General features: G+C 46.4%; 1 protein-coding gene across 3 annotated transcripts in view; it reads left to right on the top strand.

The window, feature by feature from the left end:
• The window catches only part of PPP2R5D (protein phosphatase 2 regulatory subunit B'delta), a 501,712-nt gene that overhangs the window by 144,471 nt on the left and 340,950 nt on the right, over window positions 1-16,291 (top strand). For all 3 annotated transcript variants that reach the window (XM_069236432.1, XM_069236433.1, XM_069236434.1), the window contains exons 4-5: window positions 452-651; window positions 8,678-8,788. In XM_069236432.1, coding sequence (XP_069092533.1) covers window positions 452-651; window positions 8,678-8,788 — 311 coding nt within the window. The remainder of the gene's footprint in view (window positions 1-451; window positions 652-8,677; window positions 8,789-16,291) is intronic.

The raw sequence follows: 16,291 nt of genomic DNA, 5'->3' as shown, positions 1-16,291 counted from the left end.
TGGTATTGTGTACATATATCTTGTGTATATTTGCTATCCTCATACTGAGGGTACTCACTGAGATACTTTGGCATATTGTCATAAAAATAAAGTACCTTTATTTTTAGTATATCTGTGTATTGTGTTTTCTTATGATATTGTGCATATGACACTAGTGGTACTGTAGGAGCTTCACTCGTCTCCTAGTTCAGCCTAAGCTGCTCTGCTAAGCTACCATTTTCTATCAGCCTAAGCTGCTAGACACCTTTTCTACACTAATAAGGGATAACTGGACCTGGTGCAGAGTGTAAATACCCCTTGGTACCACTACAAACCAGGCCAGCCTCCTACATCGTCTAATAGTTGTTCTTTGTCATCTCTTTGTGTTTCCAATCATTTCACAGATAAGAGGTGTTTATATCTCATATGTTGTCTTCTCTGATTTTGAACTCTGCGTTCTTGTCCCTTCCAGATTCTCCAACGCTTGATCGAGAAGAGCTTTTCATCCAGAAACTACGACAATGTTGCGTACTGTTCGACTTTGTGTCTGACCCACTGAGCGACCTGAAATTCAAGGAGGTGAAGCGAGCAGGGCTGAATGAGATGGTGGAGTACATCACGCACAACCGCGATGTGGTCACAGAGTCCATCTACCCAGAAGCTGTCCTCATGGTAAGAGCTGGTGCTGCTGTGTTTAGGGCTGTGGACCAGAGAAGGAGGAGAGAACAGGAGTGGAGTGGATAGGGTTACTGTGTTCGACGGCTGTGGGTTGAGAGAGGGTTGGTATAAGTTTGGATGGGATTTTAGGATTCATGATTGGGATTGGCTGGTGTTACAGGGTTGGGATGCAGGGTTATGGCTGGCAATAGGGGAATGACATGTAGGCTGAGGGTTCATGTAGATGGGACAGGTATTAGGGCTAGAGAGCACAAAAACATAGGAAAATAGTGCGAATGGCCGTTCGCAGTCGCAAGTGGACATAGCACGAGTGGCATTTGGCGCCATATGAGATTTGTTTTGCTAGGGGTGTGCTTTAGGACTGTTGTGGTTTTAGGGTTAATGGATGGCTGGGAGCGGGGTTTAGTGTAAGGGCTTTAGGGTTGTGGGATTTGAAGGTGTTAGGGCTGGAGTGGCTAGGGTTTCCTGGGTTTTTAGGGGCAAGGGCTGTGTTGGGTGTTCGGTAGGTTTGGACGTTACGGTTTAGGGCTGGGTACTAGGGCTCTCGTATGGGAATCTTGGTGTCTGAGGAGCCTAAAGAGCAAGCATTGTTTTGACTGAGTATTGGTCTTTGTGGGGAAGCTCTGTCATGCTCGGCAGTTGCAAGCAAATTCAAAGAGAACTATACGTTGCCATCTTCCCATACTCTGACCTCAGTGCTGGAAGAAGTTGTAATGTGAACGTTCGGTGGCATGTGTAGCTGCAGATACACATGCTGTGCATAGTCCGCCGTCTGGTGTTGGGTCGGAGTGTTACAAGTTGTTTTTCTTCGAAGAAGTCTTTTCGAGTCACGAGACCGAGGGACTCCTCCTACTTTGGTTCCATTGCGCATGGGCGTCGACTCCATGTTAGATTGTTTTTTTTTCCGCCATCGGGTTCGGACGTGTTCCTTTTCGCTCCGTGTTTCGGGTCGGAAAGTTAGTCAGAATCAACGGAAAATTTGTCGGTATTGTTTCGTTCGGTATCGGGTTAGATTAGAATCGACACCGAATCTTGAAGAGCTCCGGTAGCCCTTTGGGGTAATTTCGATCCCCCGTCGGGGCCTGGTCGGCCCGACCGCGTGTAACATCGAGACTGATGGAACGGACCCCGTTCCGATTCTGTCCTAAATGCCACAGTAAATATCCCTATACAGACCAACATTTGGTCTGTAACTTGTGCCTGTCACCCGAGCACAAAGAAGAAACGTGTGAAGCCTGTCGAGCGTTTCGGTCGAGAAAAACGCTCCGAGACGGAAGAGCCAGAAGGTTTCAGATGGCGTCCACGCCGACAGGACAACAACGGTTCGAGGAAGAGGGAGAAGAAGAAACATTCTCCATCCACGAATCGGATTCCGAAGAATTCGACGTCGAAGAAACCGTGAGTAAGACGTCGAAACAAGCATCACACAGAAAAACAGACAAAGCCCAGGGGACGCCACTGCCGACAGGCCATGGCTCAACCCATAAAGTAGGTGACCGTCAATCGGCACCGAAAAAGGGCGAGCTGGTGCCGAGATCGTCCGACTCAGGTCGAGACACAGGCATGCAGCAATCTCGGGACCGAGAAACTGCCGCAGAAAAGGGTCGACACCGAGACAGCGGCACCGAAGCTGCTCGGCACAGAGATAGCGGCACCGAAGATGGTCGACGCCAAGAAGGTACGACACCGAAAAAGAGGAAAATCTCTTCGGAGCCGAAAACAACAAAAGACACGGTTTCGGTGCCAAAACGCCCAGCAACCGAACCGAAAGCCAGTTCCTTCTCAGAGGAACAATCACTGTCCTCCCAACTTCAAAAACACAGATTTGAGGAGGAATTACAAACAACAGCTGTAGATCACACGCAAAAGCGGATCTTTATACAAAGTGGTACAGGGAAGATCAGCACCCTTCCCCCAATCAGAAGAAAAAGGAAACTAGATTTCCAACAGCAAGAAAAAACACCACAAGCAAAAGTGGTAAAGAAGGTAACTCCACCACCCTCTCCACCACTGGCAGTTCATATATCACCGGCACAGACTCCGTCACAATCAGCAGCTCATACCACCATGAGCCAAGATGACCAGGACGCATGGGATCTCTCTGACGCCCCAGTATCGGACAATAGCCCTGAGTCGTACCCCACTAAGCCCTCACCACCTGAGGACAGTACAGCGTATGCTCAGGTGGTAGCTAGGGCAGCAGAGTTTCATAACGTATCGCTACATTCAGAGCCTATCGAGGATGACTTCCTTTTTAACACCCTGTCCTCCACCCATAGCAATTATCAAAGCCTTCCTATGCTCCCTGGAATGCTAAGGCACGCTAAACAAATCTTTAAGGAGCCAGTTAAAAGCAGAGCAATAACCCCAAGGGTGGAGAAGAAATACAAGGCACCACCCACAGACCCTGCTTTTATTACATCACAACTGACACCAGATTCAGTTGTCGTAGGAGCAGCTCGTAAAAGAGCCAACTCGCACACATCAGGCGACGCACCACCTCCAGACAAGGAGAGCCGAAAGTTTGATGCAGCCGGGAAAAGGGTTGCAGTACAAGCTGCAAATCAGTGGCGCATCGCCAACTCGCAGGCACTCCTAGCGCGATATGACAGAGCCCATTGGGACGAGATGCAGCATCTCATCGGGCACCTCCACAAAGAATTCCAAAAATGGGCAAAACAAGTGGTTGAAGAGGGACAAAACATATCCAACAACCAAATCCGTTCTTCTATGGATGCAGCAAATACAGCTGCAAGAACTATAAATACTGCTGTAACGATAAGGAGGCACGCATGGCTGCGCACATCCGGCTTCAAACCTGAGATACAACAGGCAGTGCTCAATATGCCGTTCAATGAACAACAATTGTTTGGACCAGAAGTGGACACTGCAATTGAAAAATTAAAGAAAGACACTGACACAGCTAAAGCCATGGGCGCACTCTATTCCCCGCAGGGCAGAGGCACATTTGGCACATTTCGCAAAACTACTTTCAGAGGAGGGTTTCGAGGTCAAGCCACACAAGCCAGCACCTCACAAACAACACCGTCTACCTACCGGGGACAGTATCAAAGGGGAGGCTTTCGGGGCCAATACAGAGGGGGCCAATTCCCAAGAAACCGGGGAAAATTTCAAGGGCCCAAAACCCCTCAAAACTAGCAGTGACTCACAAGTCACTCAACCCCTTCACACAACACCAGTGGGGGGAAGACTAAGCCAGTTCTACAAATCTTGGGAGGAGATAACAACAGACACCTGGGTCTTAGCAATTATCCAACATGGTTATTGCATAGAATTTCTCCAACTCCCTCCAAACGTCCCACCGAAAAAACACAAGATGTCCAAACAGCATATAGACCTTCTAGGACTAGAAGTTCAAGCATTACTGCAAAAAACTGCAATAGAATTAGTACCAAAAACACAAAAGAACACAGGAGTTTACTCACTGTACTTTCTAATACCGAAAAAGGACAAAAGTCTGAGACCAATATTGGATCTCAGAACACTAAACACCTACATCAAATCAGACCACTTTCACATGGTCACGTTACAAGACGTAATACCTCTACTGAAACAGCAAGACTACATGACAACGTTAGATCTAAAAGACGCGTATTTCCATATACCGATACATCCCTCGCACAGGAAATACCTAAGGTTCGTATTCGAAGGAATACATTACCAATTCAAAGTGTTGCCATTCGGAATAACGACAGCACCAAGAGTCTTTACAAAATGTCTAGCAGTAGTAGCTGCACATATCAGGAGACAGCAAATACACGTGTTCCCGTACCTAGACGATTGGTTAATCAAAACCAACTCGCTAACAAAGTGTTTACACCACACAGATTATGTTATACAAACCCTTTACAAACTGGGTTTCTCCATCAACTATGCAAAGTCACACCTTTTGCCGTGCGAAACACAGCAATACTTAGGAGCAACAATCAACACAACAAAAGGGATAGCCACTCCAAGTCCACAAAGGGTTCAACATTTTCACAAGGTGATACAAGCTATGTATCCAACACAAAAGATACATAAAAAGATGGTCTTAAAACTCCTAGGCATGATGTCCTCATGCATAGCCATTGTCCCAAACGCAAGATTGCACATGCGGCCCTTACAACAGTGCCTAGCATCACAATGGTCACATGCACAGGGTCACCTTCTAGATCTGGTGTTGATAGACCGCCAAACATACATCTCGCTTCTATGGTGGAACAGTACAAATTTAAACAAAGGGCGGCCTTTGCAAGACCCAGTGCCACAATACGTGATAACAACAGATGCTTCCATGACAGGGTGGGGAGCACACCTCAATCAACACAGCATCCAAGGACAATGGGACGTACATCAAAGAAAGTTTCATATAAATCATCTAGAATTGTTAGCAGTATTTCTAGCGTTGAAAGCATTCCAACCAATGATAACCCACAAATACATTCTTGTCAAAACAGACAACATGACGACAATGTATTATTTAAACAAACAGGGGGGGAACACACTCGACACAGTTGTGTCTCCTCACACAAAAAATATGGCATTGGGCAATTCACAACCACATTCGCCTAATAGCACAGTTTATTCCAGGGATCCAGAACCAGCTAGCAGACAATCTCTCTCGGGATCACCAACAGGTCCACGAATGGGAAATTCACCCCCAAATCCTGAACACTTACTTCCAAGTTTGGGGAACACCTCAAATAGATCTATTTGCAACAAAAGAAAACGCAAAATGCCAAAACTTCGCATCCAGGTACCCACACCGGCAATCTCAAGGCAATGCTCTATGGATGAATTGGTCAGGGATATTTGCGTACGCTTTTCCCCCTCTCCCTCTCCTTCCATATCTAGTAAACAGATTGAGTCAAAACAAACTCAAACTCATACTAATAGCACCAACATGGGCAAGACAACCTTAGTATACCACACTACTAGACCTGTCAGTAGTACCTCATGTCAAACTACCCAACAGGCCAGATCTGTTAACACAACACAAACAACAGATCAGGCATCCAAACCCAGCATCGCGGAATCTAGCAATTTGGCTCCTGAAATCCTAGAATTTGGACACTTGAACCTCACACAAGAATGTATGGAGGTCATAAAACAAGCTAGAAGGCCATCCACTAGACACTGCTATGCAAGTAAATGGAAAAGATTTGTTTGTTACTGCCATAATAATCAAGTCCAACCATTGCATGCATCTCCAAAAGATGTAGTAGGATATTTACTACATCTACAAAAATCAAATCTAGCTTTCAATTCCATAAAAATACATCTCGCAGCAATATCTGCTTACCTGCAGATTACTCATTCAACTTCCCTATTTAGAATGCCTGTCATTAAAGCGTTTATGGAGGGCCTAAAGATAATAATACCACCAAGGACACCACCTGTTCCTTCATGGAACCTCAACATTGTCTTGACAAGGCTCATGGGTCCACCTTTCGAACCCATGCATTCTTGTGAAATGCAATACTTAATGTGGAAAGTTGCATTTCTCATTGCCATTACATCTCTAAGAAGAGTAAGTGAAATTCAGGCATTTACTATACAAGAACCATTTATTCAAATACACAAAAATAAGGTACTTCTAAGAACCAACCCAAAATTCTTACCAAAGGTCATCTCACCGTTCCACTTAAATCAAACAGTAGAATTGCCAGTGTTCTTTCCACAGCCAGACTCAATAGCTGAAAGAGCACTACATACATTAGACATCAAAAGAGCACTAATGTACTACATTGACAGAACAAAACTAATTAGGAAAACAAAACAACTATTTATTGCATTTCAAAAACCTCATACAGGCAATCCAATATCAAAACAAGGCATTGCTAGATGGATAGTTAGGTGCATCCAAACCTGCTATCTTAAAGCAAAGAGACAGCTGCCTATTACACCAAAGGCACACTCAACCAGAAAGAAAGGTGCTACCATGGCCTTTCTAGGAAATATTCCAATGAACGAAATATGTAAGGCAGCCACATGGTCTACGCCTCACACATTTACTAAGCACTACTGTGTAGACGTGCTATCTGCACAACAAGCCACAGTAGGTCAAGCTGTACTAAGAACTTTATTTCAAACTACTTCCACTCCTACATGCTGAACCACCGCTTTTGGGGAGATAACTGCTTACTAGTCTATGCATAGCATGTGTATCTGCAGCTACAGATGCCATCGAACTGAAAATGTCACTTACCCAGTGTACATCTGTTCGTGGCATTAGTCGCTGCAGATTCACATGCGCCCACCCGCCTCCCCGGGAGCCTGTAGCCGTTTGGAAGTAATCTTCAACATTTGTACATTTGTAAATAGATTACTTTAACCTTCATTTTGTACATACTTATTCATTCCATTGCATGGGCACTATTACTAACACACACAACTCCTACCTCACCCTCGCCGGGGAAAACAATCTAAGATGGAGTCGACGCCCATGCGCAATGGAACCAAAGTAGGAGGAGTCCCTCGGTCTTGTGACTCGAAAAGACTTCTTCGAAGAAAAACAACTTGTAACACTCCGACCCAACACCAGACGGCGGACTATGCACAGCATGTGAATCTGCAGCGACTAATGCCACGAACAGATGTACACTGGGGAAGTGACATTTTCCTTTCTAACTTCCTTTGTTTTCATTTTTATTTGTGGATGTCACAGGGAATATACGTTGAACTCTTAATGCTGAAGAGTTGAAACTTTATCCTTGGGCTTCTGTTAACCTGAAAGATATCTGGCAGTATGATTGATGATAAAAAGTGCTTCACGGAGTGACTACATTCTAGAGAAGTAAAGCACTCCTGCTCCTGGAGACTTCTACACCTTAGTTAGTAAATCACTCCCTCAGAGGTTGCGTGACATCCTAAGTGACACAGGTTCCTTTTTAGAGTGCATTCTAGATTTTTAAATCACTCCCTCTGAGGGTGTGTGACATCCTTCCAAGTGACAGGTCCCTTTTAGAGTGCATTCTAGATTCTTAAATCGCTCCTACTGAGGTTGTGTGACAGCCTTCCAAGTGACTGTCTCTTTTAGAGTACATTCTAGATTCTTAAATCACTCTTACCATGGTTGCGTGACATCCTTCCAAGTGACTTCATTCCTTTTAGAGTGCATTCTAGATCCTTATTTCACTCATACCGAGGTTGCGAGAAATCCTAAGTGACATGGGTCCCTTCTTAGAGTGCATTCTAGATCCTTAATTCACTCCTACCGAGGTTGTGTGACATCCTTCCAAGTGACTGTAGAGTACAGAGATGGATAATTACAGATAGTGCTTTGGACAACAATGAAGTGGTCCTCCTCGGAACAAGCCAAGGCTCATTAGGAAACAATCACTTCATCATCACTCTGGTGAGCCCTTACCCTGTAGTCACAAAATTCATCCTTGGTTATGTGCGTGCTGGTCATGCACTGTACCAAAATAATGTCATTAAGCGAAGAGTTTTTTCCCTATTGAGGGGTGTTGATGAAAAATGAGGGCTTGGGATGCGATTACAGCAGTAAGTATTTGGACAGGCATTTAAACTAACTATGAAAGAAGAAATACATTTGATGATGATAAAATATTGTGCACATTGACGTGTATTTGAAAGGGTGTCGTTCAGCTTGTACGTTCCTGATTTGCTGTTTGCTGGAGTATGTAAGTATGGTGTACAGTAGAAAGTGCATTGAGGTTATTAAAGTGCCAGTCTCTAGCCTTAGTATTAATACAGTGGGGCTCCTGTCGATGTGAATGATTTTTCCAGAGGTCCTGAAGTCGAATTCCCAACTGCAGTTTCTCCCCGTAGAAAGTGAAACCATGATGTGAGTGGACATTCGTGCTAAAAGCATCTGTTGAAGTAGATGTTTTGTGCCAGGCTGTTGAAGTCATTGTTTGGGGACCTGTGGATACGTTAAGACTCTCCGCGCTGTCAGCAAACATCTGGGGACTGTGAAAGCTGAGTGTAACAAGCTAAGATTGTTGTTAGACTTTTGAACTTTCTCTTTCTGACATGTCCAAGGTTGTCTTAGTTTTCAGTGAACTTGTTCCGCACGCTGCCGCCCTCATCAAACCCGACAGGAGCAGAGTTTGACCCTGAAGAAGACGAGCCTACTTTAGAAGCAGCTTGGCCTCACCTGCAGGTAAGCAGAGCGCCGGGCCGGGCCTGCTCACTTGTAGTGGAAGCAGGAGGTGGGGTACCCTTCAGCCTGCTCAGGGGACCTTGTCCTGGAGCATGAACCAGCAATGATTGGGCAGGGTGTGGATGGTCCTTCCCTTCTGGGCGTCACTCTAGCTGAGCTGGTGGTGCCACGATGACACCCTTACTTTCATGCGATGACACAGTGTGGGCTGGGCTGCATGGATTGGGGTCACAAGGATAAAAATATTGATCTTTTTCGAGCATGTGATTTCTTTCATATTTATAAACAGTTTATCTGTTTCCATGGTCAGGAACCCAAACTAAACTTTTCATGAAAGTGCGTATAGTAGGAATTGTAAAGAATCCAATTGGACGGCTAGTATTATAAGTTATATGTTGCTGAGGGGGCATAATTTTCTAAACTACTCTACACAACAAAATTGGAAATAATGTTATAGACAAGGATATGCCTGTTTAGAAAATATGATCTTACTGTTTCTAGATTACAGAGCCGTGCTTGCCATCCTATGTTGCTGGGCCAACCAATTTTGCCCTTCAGAATCGGCTCTTCGTTGGAAGAATTCAGTAGCGCTTTCAGAACTTACCTGTTCAGTCTTCCTCAGTCGTAGACTGCTTCCCTCCGTGACTCTTCCCTTGATGTGATGCTTTGTTTCTGCTCGCTTTGGTTTTTAGAACAGTTTTAATCCAAGGTTCATATTTTAGGTGCATCTTTCAGGATTTTAACATATCCTTTTATCAAGGTCAGACTGGAAACCAAAAGCCGGTCTGGAAAAATCTGAAAGCCAGCCCTGCTCCGTTATGCTCCTCTTTCTATTTTTGTCCCTTCTGTCTCTCTCTTTCTCTTCTCCTTTTGCGATCTATCCGTTGCTCTCTCCTAAAGCTCTTTTCCCTGGGAGCTGGTGAAAGTGACAGGCGGCCCAGCAGTGGTTCTTGCCATTGTACAACCATCTTCCATCGGCTCCTGCTCTTAGAGGGAAAGCTTAATGGCATAAATGGCCAATCCAGCCCTGCCTTTTAGGCCCCGGATCCCGCGTTCTGCCTTACCACAATAAATTAAAATACATCTTAGTGGATGCCTTCCTATGTCTGTTTACAGATACTACCAGTCAATGATGCATTGTGGGTAACTTTAAATCAGTCCTTCTGGGATAAGTCCGGTTTGTTCCTTCACATAAACTAGTTGATGCCTGTCAGTGGTGCACTCCACGGCAGGAATGATTCACCTGGATATCACCACAGCACTCTTCTGTGACTAGAAGGTTCAGCATTATCAAAAGCTAGAGGTCATCTTCATCTGAGATCAGGAGGGTGTAGGTGTCCTTGTGCCGCAGCCTGATCTGAAGACAGATTTAGTCGTGCAGGACATGGTTAGCATTGATGTGATCTTGATGTTGAGCCCAGACTGCTTTTTCGCTGATCTTCCCGATGAATAGTAGGAGAGAGATGGGCCGTTAGCTGGCAAGATCAGCAGGTTTTAGGATACATTTCTTTAGGAGTGGATGGATCTGGTCTGTCTTGAGAACCTTTCGTAATATGGCATGACTGAGGGAGATGTTGGCTATGGTGAAAATGGGTGAGAGCTTCCCCTGAGAGTAAGGGACCAGGTAAGACATCATATTCATAGAGAATGGCTTTGATGGGAGTGAGTTTTACATCGAGATCAGTGCCAGACGAGGCTTTGAAGGGTGATCATTTTGGGATTCCCTATGAATGGGCTCCTGTAAGGGTGGCCGCTTCTTCTCCTTTCTGGGTCCCTCTTCCTGGAATAAACTTCCCCTTGATTTGTGCCTTGTAAGGTGTGAATAGAGTTTTAGGAAGAAGCTGAACATTTGGCCCTGTCATCAGACATAACTTCTTGCTCGTGAGTACGAGCGCCAGGCACTCTTCTGAGCATCTGTGCACCGTATAAATCCATGGTCATCAAAGGTTGGCATAAGTGGGGGGCGCAAGCTTGGGGTTCTCCATGCGCTGTCAGATCTGCTTTATTTTTTTCCACAAGGAAGTGGATAATGGCGTTGCACTTGTCGATGGAGTGTGGGGTAGGAATGTCAGGCAGGGTGTTGTTGGAATGCTTGAGTATCTTAAACAGTGTTCTGCTTCATTGATGGTGTTCGTCTTGTTCTGTGCTTGTGCTGATGTGATGAGCCGTCTGCATGTTGCACGAAGGGACTTGAGTAACATGAATTCATCTGGATTTCAGTTCTCCTTGTACTTTCTTTTCTGTCTGGGGATGGAGGTTTTGACTTATGGGGATGCAGCGTTTGTCAAGTATTAAGAGTACGAGTGTGCAGAACGTTTTTTTTTCTTTTTAGAAGGGTGTTATCAGAAATGGAGCTGGTAGAGCGATGGTTGAGTTCATGCATTAAGTTGTCAGTAGAGAAGTCTTAGAAGGATCTGCAGGTTTGACTCTCTTTTGGGTCGAGCTTGGTTTGTTGGTGAAAAGCTGCACAGGGAAATGGATACGGTGAGGTGGGCTGTCCTCTCACGACTGGTTGACGATGTGGCCTTTGGAGTGTATTGGCTGGGCAACATGCTGTACCACGTTAAAGGTGGAGGGGTGTCTCTTGTTTTTTGTTTTTTTAAATCTTGTATTGTCTGGGAGCGTTGAAGTCTCCTAAGAGGTTGGTGTGGCGGGTTATGGGTGGATGAGGAGAACTAAGAATTCATCAAAGAAGTCCTTGTTGTGTGTAGGAAGCATGTAGGTGGGATGGAATGTGGTGGTGTGTGTTGCAGACTGAAATGGCATGTCAGTAGATCTGTGGAGTTGACTGTCAATTGATGTAGGGAGGGCCCAGTGAGTTCATGATTTTATCAAGGCAATGGCAGACCATAAATCTTCTCTTGGCATCTGGCCTAAAGATGTCAAAGTTAAGGGAGTAGTTACTAAGGGCCTCATTATGACCCTGGCGGTCATGAGACCACCAGAGCCGCGGTAGAGGTCGCACCTCCGCCAAAGCCCCAGTCTCGCCTCCATATTACGAGCCTGGCAGAGCTGCCACGGTCTGACCGTCAATCCGCCAGGGCAGCGCTGCTTGCTTGCATTGCTGCCCTGGGGATTACGAGTCCCCTTTTCACCTGCCTTTGCATGGCGTTAGCCCCGCCATGCAAAGGTTGGCGGAAAGGGAGTCGTGGGGGCCCTTGCACTGCCCATGCATTTGGCATGGGCAGTGCAAGGGCCCCCATGGATAGCCCAGTCGCGCTTTTCACTGACTGAATTATGGGCAGTGAAAAGCGCAACGGGTGATGTCACACCCGACACATTGAGCCGGCGTCAATCTTATGGCCCTGCTCCCCAATGGGCCGGTGGGCGAAAATGCTGTTTCCACCTGCTGGCTCTACTGGGAACCCTCTAACAGGGCCGGTGGGCGGAAGACCGATTTGGTGGTCTTCTGTCGACAAACTCCTAATGAGGGCCTAAGTCTAGGGTGACAGGAAGGAAAAATCCCTTATCAATATCCAATCCTGAATTTTGTAATCTTGCCTCCGTAATATTCATTTTGATGATTGTGAAAGGATTTTGTGCATGTCATACCTGACATTATTTTGGAAATGCCAAGAAGCTCCTCAACAGTTGCTAAAGTGGCCTGCTTATTTCAAGAAACTTTTTCTAGAATAGTATTTTTGTTTGCAAAAAAACTTTTTTTATTTTTATTAGTTAGTCCATTTCTGAACTTAGATTTGACTGGTTCATTTTGGTGGGAGCTTAATCTTGGATATTTCCTGGGGCAGGGTTTGAGGCATTTAGTAGCACATTCAGAGACGAGTAGGACCTGATTACCAGCAGCCTCCGATAGCTACTTGGAAAAAGCCATGATTTCCACTGAAGTCTGCCAAGGGAAGCTGATCTCTGAGTAAATTTGCTCGCAGTTCCACTAACTTTATTTCATTCATGGAAAAGACCCTGTTTCTGTTACATGCCACCTTTGCCGCTGGTATTGATGTGCAGAAATTAATATTATGATGATCAGAACATGGGCATGAAAGTACGGATGGCGAACATCTGGATAAATTATAGAAGCAAACGTGGTCTGGTTCTATCCTTTGATATGTGGGTTCATGAATATCTCGAGTTGTATTTAATGAGGAAATCACCTCAAAGCCTTCACATCTTTACTTCTCGCCAGAGTATTGTCCATCCCAGAAGAAAGTCCTGTGCTACCAGCAGGTGTTCACAATTAGTGATTAACAACCACAAGTCAAGTGGGGAGCAATACGTGAGTGTAAAGAAATGGCTCCCTGTTGCAGTTACCCCCCACTTTTTGCCTGATACTGATGCTGACTTGACTGAGAAGTGTGCTGGGACCCTGCTAACCAGGCCCCAGCACCAGTGTTCCTTCACCTAAAATGTACCATTGTATCCACAATTGGCACACCCTGGCATTCAGATAAGTCCCTTGTAACTGGTACTTCTAGTACCAAGGGCCCTGATGCCAAGAAAGGTCTCTAAGGGCTGCAGCATGTCTTATGCCACCCTAGAGACCCCTCACTCAGCACAGACACACTGCTTACAAGCCTGTGTGTGCTAGTGAGAACAAAATGAGTAAGTCGACATGGCACTCCCCTCAGGGTGCCATGCCAGCCTCTCACTGCCTATGCAGTATAGGTAAGACACCCCTCTAGCAGGCCTTACAGCCCTAAGGCAGGGTGCACTATACCATAGGTGAGGGTACCAGTGCATGAGCACTGTGCCCCTACAGTGTCTAAGCAAAACCTTAGACATTGTAAGTGCAGGGTAGCCATAAGAGTATATGGTCTGGGAGTCTGTTTTACACGAACTCCACAGCACCATAATGGCTACACTGAAAACTGGGAAGTTTGGTATCAAACTTCTCAGCACAATAAATGCACACTGATGCCAGTGTACATTTTATTGTAAAATACACCACAGAGGGCACCTTAGAGGTGCCCCCTGAAACTTAACCGACTGTCTGTGTAGGCTGACTAGTTCCAGCAGCCTGCCACACCAGAGACATGTTGCTGGCCCCATGGGGAGAGTGCCTTTGTCACTCTGAGGCCAGTAACAAAGCCTGCACTGGGTGGAGATGCTAACACCTCCCCCAGGCAGGAGCTGTGACACCTGGCGGTGAGCCTCAAAGGCTCACCCCTTTGTCACAGCCCAGCAGGGCACTCCAGCTTAGTGGAGTTGCCCGCCCCCTCCGGCCACGGCCCCCACTTTTGGCGGCAAGGCTGGAGGGAACAAAGCAAGCAACAAGGAGGAGTCACTGGCCAGTCAGGACAGCCCCTAAGGTGTCCTGAGCTGAGGTGACTCTGACTTTTAGAAATCCTCCATCTTGCAGATGGAGGATTCCCCCAATAGGGTTAGGATTGTGCCCCCCTCCCCTTGGGAGGAGGCACAAAGAGGGTGTACCCACCCTCAGGGCTAGTGGCCATTGGCTACTAACCCCCCAGACCTAAACACGCCCTTAAATTTAGTATTTAAGGGCTACCCTGAACCCTAGAAAATTAGATTCCTGCAACTACAAGAAGAAGGACTGCCTAGCTGAAAAACCCCTGCAGAGGAAGACCAGAAGACGACAACTGCCTTGGCTCCAGAAACTCACCAGCCTGTCTCCTGCCTTCCAAAGATCCTGCTCCAGCGACGCCTTCCAAAGGGACCAGCGACCTCGACATCCTCTGAGGACTGCCCCTGCTTCGAAAAGACAAGAAACTCCCGAGGACAGCGGACCTGCTCCAAAGAAAAGCTGCAACTTTGTTTCCAGCAGCTTTAAAGAACCCTGCAAGCTCCCCGCAAAAGGCGTGAGACTTGCAACACTGCACCCGGCGACCCCGACTCGGCTGGTGGCGATCCAACACCTCAGGAGGGACCCCAGGACTACTCTAAGACTGTGAGTACAAAAACCTGTCCCCCCTGAGCCCCCACAGCGCCGCCTGCAGAGGGAATCCCGAGGCTTCCCCTGACCGCGACTCTTTGAATCCTAAGTCCCGACACCTGGGAGAGACCCTGCAACCGCAGCCCCCAGGACCCGAAGGACCGGACTTTCACTGGAGGAGTGACCCCCAGGAGTCCCTCTCCCTTGACCAAGTGGAGGTTTCCCCGAGGAACCCCCCCCTTGCCTGCCTGCAGCGCTGAAGAGATCCCTAGATCTCCCATTGACTTCCATTACAAACCCGACGCTTGTTTCTACACTGCACCCGGCCGCCCCCGCGCTGCTGAGGGTGAAATTTCTCTGTGGGCTTGTGTCCCCCCCCGGTGCCCTACAAAACCCCCCTGGTCTGCCCTCCGAAGACGTGGGTACTTACCTGCAAGCAGACCGGAACCGGGGCACCCCCTTCTCTCCATTCTAGCCTATGTGTTTTGGGCACCACTTTGAACTCTGCACCTGACCGGCCCTGAGCTGCTGGTGTGGTGACTTTGGGGTTGCTCTGAACCCCCAACGGTGGGCTACCTTGGACCAAGAACTGAACCCTGTAAGTGTCTTACTTACCTGGTAAAACTAACAAATACTTACCTCCCCTAGGAACTGTGAAAATTGCACTAAGTGTCCACTTTTAAAACAGCTATTTGTGAATAACTTGAAAAGTATACATGCAATTTTTATGATTTGAAGTTCCTAAAGTACTTACCTGCAATACCTTTCGAATGAGCTATTACATGTAGAATTTGAACCTGTGGTTCTTAAAATAAACTAAGAAAAGATATTTTTCTATATAAAAACCTATTGGCTGGATTTGTCTCTGAGTGTGTGTACCTCATTTATTGTCTATGTGTATGTACAACAAATGCTTAACACTACTCCTTGGATAAGCCTACTGCTCGACCACACTACCACAAAATAGAGCATTAGTATTATCTATTTTTACCACTATTTTACCTCTAAGGGGAACCCTTGGACTCTGTGCATGCTATTCCTTACTTTGAAATAGCACATACAGAGCCAACTTCCTACAGTGAGTAAAATTGACGGAGTAAATAAGTCCTGCTGCAGTATAATTAAAGGCAGTTCGGTGCGTTTAAAGGCACACACTGGTCGTCTTTGAAGTAACGCCATCTCTCACAATCATGGCTACCATGCCTCCCATTTTATTGTCTGATCTGTTTTTTTAAAAGGGTCTGATAACCCTCACAAACCATCTGTAACATGTGGGCTGTGTTTCACTCGACAGCAGAACAACAGTTGTGTTAGTGGATCACACAATTCACTTTTGTACTTTAATGTAGATCGAGGAATTAGGTAAGCAACGGAGATCTTGGGGCTCGACGAGGTGCTTAATAACGTACCTGGTGTATGCTTTGTTTCATCAATCTGCTCTACAAATGTGCCCACTTTTCCTAATCTCAGTGTTAAACCGTTCAGGGTTAAGGAGGCAAGAAGTTGTAAGGCCAGTAGCTGCTTGGAGGAATAGCACCTGAACCCATCATAGCGGGTCGCCTCTGGTGTCGGACTGGCATAGACCGGCTCGCATTAAATGTGCCACTAGTGTCCCTGCTGTCTGGACGGGTAGGAAAGTGCCCTCTTTCTTG

This window comes from Pleurodeles waltl, chromosome 5, assembly GCF_031143425.1.
Source record: "Pleurodeles waltl isolate 20211129_DDA chromosome 5, aPleWal1.hap1.20221129, whole genome shotgun sequence".
NCBI lineage: Eukaryota > Metazoa > Chordata > Amphibia > Caudata > Salamandridae > Pleurodeles > Pleurodeles waltl.
The sequence above is the reverse complement of the archived record's forward strand: the minus strand, read 5'-3'. Positions and strand labels throughout refer to the sequence as shown.